This window comes from Protobothrops mucrosquamatus, unplaced genomic scaffold (genome assembly GCF_001527695.2).
Source record: "Protobothrops mucrosquamatus isolate PMUCROS unplaced genomic scaffold, P.Mucros_1.0 scaffold1565, whole genome shotgun sequence".
NCBI lineage: Eukaryota > Metazoa > Chordata > Lepidosauria > Squamata > Viperidae > Protobothrops > Protobothrops mucrosquamatus.
Genome location: NW_015387732.1, coordinates 165,616 through 170,856, shown reverse-complemented (window position 1 = coordinate 170,856; position 5,241 = coordinate 165,616). Strand labels below are relative to the sequence as shown.

The window sequence follows — 5,241 nt, the reverse complement described above, 5'->3', positions numbered from 1 at the left end:
CATGCCTCTCCTGATGGGACAGGTAGATGTAATCAGGGAGAGGCTGTCCTTCAGATAACCAGACCCCATGCCACTGATATAATCCCGTGCATATTTATGTTCCTATTTTATTATTATTATCAGATCTTTTTTTATTCTACTGGGATGTGCTGTGAAATTATGTCCTCCAAGCATTGATGGATAATAACCTCCTTCACTCCTTCAAGGATATATCTCAGAATGATAAGAATTATCCAAGAACCTCTGAATTACTACAGATTCTTTTCCATCCTTTCCAATAAAAACATTGACTCTTCTGTATCACTAAGTTGGGACACTATATATCTTTCTTTTCTTTATCTATTTTCCATATTAAGTCTGATTACATAAATCTATTGCATTGATCAAACTTAGTACCACAGTTTTGATTCTGCTCCGATTTTTGTAGCATGTGTCTTATTTGACCTTTTTTGGCATTCTTTTTATGAATTCTTTATGTGTATTTCTAGACTGAATTTGGAGGAGGAATTGGATCAGATGAAAGTACATGCCTCTAGAGATAAAACTACAATACAAGAGTTGAATGTGTGTCTACAGGAAGAAAGAGAAGGTAAGTTTGATTTAGACAATCTACAAGTAATCCTCGTTTAATGTACTCAATGTACAGTTCAGCAACTGTTTGAAATTATAACAGGACCAAATAAGGGGTACTTAAAACAGGTCCTTGTAACTGACCCTTGCAGCATCCCTGTGGTCAAGTAATCACTATTGAAGCAACCAATTCATAATTACCATAGTTGCAGCATCCTCAACCATGTGATTGTCATTAGTGATCTTCACTGCAGTTTCCAATAAGCAAAGTCAATGGAGAAGCCAGCAGGAAGTCACCAATGGTGACCGTTGGGTGCTATGAATATGCAATTTTTGCCTAATGATGGCAACTGGGACTGCTGGAACTGTTGTCGTAAATTGGTGCAGTCATATGACTTCACATCTCATGACCAACTTGCTTAGTGACAGAGTTCCTGGTCCCGGTTATTATTGGCGAATAGTACTTGTACACTTTGAGCTAAGTCTGTAGGTGCTATTCATATATAATTATTATAAAGTCTATAATCCAAATTATGAACACAACAGTTATTTTATAGTTCACATTCATGGTTTCTTTACTTTTTGTAATGATAACACATTTTGATTCCTTCAGACTCACGAAGAAACAATATTCTTCAGAACCTCTTTCACTTTCATAAGTGATTCATTATTCTGGTTATTATATAGCACTTAGCATTTAGACTTATATACTGCTTTATAGTGCTTTACAGCACTCTCTGAGTGGTTTACAATGTCAGCATATTGCCCCCAACAACCTGGGTCCTCATTTTACCAACCTCGGAAGGATGGAAGGCTGAGTCAACCTTGAGCTGGGCAGAATTAGCCTGCAACACTACATTTTAACCATTGTACCACCATGACTTACATTAATTAATTATATTAAACTAAATCACACTGATCCTATAAAGGTGACTATTCATATTTTTCCTTAGTAACTGTAATTGGGGTTATGAAACCAGACTTTCATTTGAATCTAACTAGTACTTGCTGTCACAGGCAAGAGTCAGTATTAATACAAAAATATGTGATTTTTTTTTTAAAGTGAAATAATACCATGTAATCACAAATTCAAGTGGTCTGATATGTATTTGGGTAGATAGCATAACATAACATAAAGACCGTGTCTTTTTTTTTAAATGGTGCTCTTTGCTTTAAATAAGAATGTATTGTTACATAGCTCAGAGGAAAGACCTCTAAGAACTGGATAGATAGGGAAGAAGCATTGTCTTGAACAGAATTACATGGCTAGGTAGAGTTTTTCTTCACAGAAGCATTCCTCCAAAAAATTAGGGTTGATGTCGATGATGATGTGGTGTGCATTCTGACAGATAAATTTCAATTATTTGCTTGACTGAAATGAACATTTTAATGAGTCTCACTGTCATGTCACTTTTTGTCCCGAATATCATAAAAAAATATAAAAATTCCTTTTCAGGTTTTTAGCCTACCTAAAAGATAAGAGTATTTGTTAAGATGTGGTAGCTGTATATATAATTCATATATCTAAATCTGTCATATGATCAGCATTGACTGCTTTGATCAGTTTATTATTAAAAACTAAAAAAATCTCTGAAAAGTAAATGTAGATGTAAAAGCTACAATTGATATTCAAATGAGCGAATATTTTGAAAAAGATTAAAAGTAGAAAATGTATGTAGTACCACTGTGCTAAGGGACTGTGCTTGGAACTAACATGGGTGAAAATAGATTTATATCAAGGTAAAGGTACATAATCCCCAGCTGCACAATTTTCCTCTTCTGTTATCTTTAGAGTATTGCTCCATTTATTTCATGAACACAGAAGTTTTAATTGGGCATGACAAGTTCCAAAGACAAAAGAAAGGGCTAATTCAGTCTAACAAACTTGTTAGTCACTGTTTATGCCAAGATGATTGCTAACCTACAGAGAGTAGCATGTTTTTCTTCCACTTCTGCTTTGTTTGTAAATTGAAGATCATACCTGACCTACTCTGTCTACTTATAGTGCTGAATGGGATGGTTAAAGGAAATGTTTCCCGCATATTCATAGGTATATTTTATAAGGAATGTTATTTCCTAATATTTACAACTTCTAAGCAATTTTGATGTAATTATTTTCCTTTATATAACCTACTTACCATTTCGCCATTCTTAGCTGTTGAGCATTTTATGAAAGTCAGCAGAATATGTGGACTGACTTCATTGAAAACATTGGGGCAAGTTTTTGGCAGACTGCAGATTTAAGGGGGGCAGTAATTAAGAAATGAAACAGAGGGCAAGGTATTTGTGGGTGAATGACTTTTCACTTGTTCCTGACAATTTCCAGGAGATAGGTAATTGGAATGATTTATGAAAAGCGTTAGAACGTATATCAGAAATAATTTTCCTACACCAGCTAAGTGTTCCAGCAATTATCATTTGGTAGAATTTATATTTCAGATTATATTCTTTTTTGTACATAATGGCTAATCCATTATACAAGTCATTTTTGAGATGCCAAGTTTGGAGCTAGTCTGGGGAAGAAATAGGATGTGATATTGCTAAGTGCTCAAAGCAATGTATAAATTATTGGTCACCACTTGATTTTTTTTTTATATGTAATGTATAAATTATACATGTATAAATTATTGGTCACCACTTAATTCTTTTAAATCTCTAACATTTCTGTGGAATGTCATATGTGATTTATTTTGTACAGTGTACATTTCATCTTAACAAAAACAAGAAGTTAAAGTTTTGCCCACTATAAGTCCCTAAAGTTTTCTTTGCTCTGTTTACCAAGCACTCTGTTCCTCCTAAAAGGGATAAAAATCAGAGAACAAAACTGACAATGTAGATATAAAGATAGTAAGTTTGTTTTCTGTAGCACAGAGGCATAATCTAAAAAAGTGTGAAGATGCAAACAGAAGTATAGCATCCTCAACCTATAGATCTAATGTGCCTTTGAAAAGCTGGAGAAAAATCATGATGATGCTACCAGAACATAGCATAAGATTTTTTTTTTAAAAAAAGTCTCTGATTTGAAACTGACAAAATGGCTTGACAAGAAAATAGACCACAATATTCTTAGTCAATGAACTCATTTCTTTAAAATGCTTTAGTATTGCTTTACTGGAATATTTACTGGAATCACAATGTATTATTTATTCTTCCTTCAAGAACTGCTCTATAAACTTGGTGAAGAAGACGAGGTCAACCACAGTACTCCAAAGAAGAATGTGAAAGAAATATCAGCACTGACATTACAGAAGGTATCCTAATCTGTAAGATATTGAGCTCCACATGTTAAATCTCAATTTCAGTGTAAGGGATCATATATTAAAAGACAACATTGATGAATATGAGCCATGTGTTATTTTTTTTAATTACCACTCATAACTCAAAATAACTCTTGTCAAAATTGTGTCAGAAATCAATGCTCTATAGTTGGCTCCATTCAAGCTAATGGTTTGTGCAGAAAAACAAATGTGCACTTTCTCAGTCGGATTATTCTTACTCTTATTCTAAATATACAGTTTTATGAATATAAAGTGTGTCTTACTTTAAAGATGGAAATCATTGCATAGGTTTGTATTTATTTTGCACTGTATTAACAAATAATTAGGATCAGATCTTGAAAATCTGAGTGTCCAGGAAAAAAAGAGGAAAGAAAAAGATATGTCATTCCCTTCCCTTTTATTAGATTTTCACATCACTATAAGAGGTACAGTGCGTTTTAACCTATATTTTATTTCCTTTACAAATAATCCTGAAAAAAAAATTCTGCATATCATCCCTACTTCTTGAATGATTTAATGTAGGTTTTTTAAAAAATATGCCAGAATAGAATAGAGACGATCTTACATGGTAAAATAATAAGAACAACAACATCCCAGATTTGATGAGAAAGACAAAAAAGTCTTGAGAGTGAACACTATCAGCATGAACAAAATCACTGTCATTCAATTGGTAGCTTTCCTCGGAACAACTTACATCCTGTGATGAAACCTCTAACACCATCAAACAACAACATCTGCCTTTCCTAGGTCCTTGGGAGATCTCGATAGGTAAATAAAAAATGCCAAATCCAGTTTAAATATCTGGCTGACTATGCAACCAACCACAATAACACACATACATACACATACACACATATACACTTTTATGCACATACACAGATATATACACACACGCACAAACATACACACATACACACACAGATACATAGATCAAGTCAAGGCAGTAAACCTAGTATTCTTGCCTCCTATTTGTTCTGTCACTTAGGAAGTGGCTGGCTTAAAGTCACTCATCCAGCTAATGAGTTTAGCTGTGTCCATTTATTTTTATATTTGTAAAATAGCTTGTAAGTAAAGTAGTTTTTAGCAGATCAGGGGATTGTATATATTGCCATATTTCTAGGTAATGAAGGTTCTCATCTCATTATTACTAAATGACAAACATATTAAAGTAATAACTGAGAACAAGAAATGCTCACATTCATTTATCTTAAGATAGAGTGAGTAATGGAAAACAAATTGAGTGATAGAGGATGTCGTATCTATCACCCATGGGATAGAAGGAGTTTATGATATATAATTTTAATGACATAACTGTCAAGAATGGTTTGGCCTAATACAGGAACCTCTGATGATGTCTTTCCCAAACTATTGGATTATAGTAGGAAGTAATAGC

General features: G+C 33.5%; 1 protein-coding gene across 1 annotated transcript in view; it reads left to right on the top strand.

The window, feature by feature from the left end:
- The window catches only part of CNTLN (centlein), a gene marked incomplete at its 5' end in the record, with an annotated part of 158,722 nt that overhangs the window by 81,131 nt on the left and 72,350 nt on the right, over positions 1 to 5,241 (top strand). The window contains 2 exons of the mRNA XM_015822430.1: positions 489 to 589; positions 3,730 to 3,821. Coding sequence (XP_015677916.1) covers positions 489 to 589; positions 3,730 to 3,821 — 193 coding nt within the window. The remainder of the gene's footprint in view (positions 1 to 488; positions 590 to 3,729; positions 3,822 to 5,241) is intronic.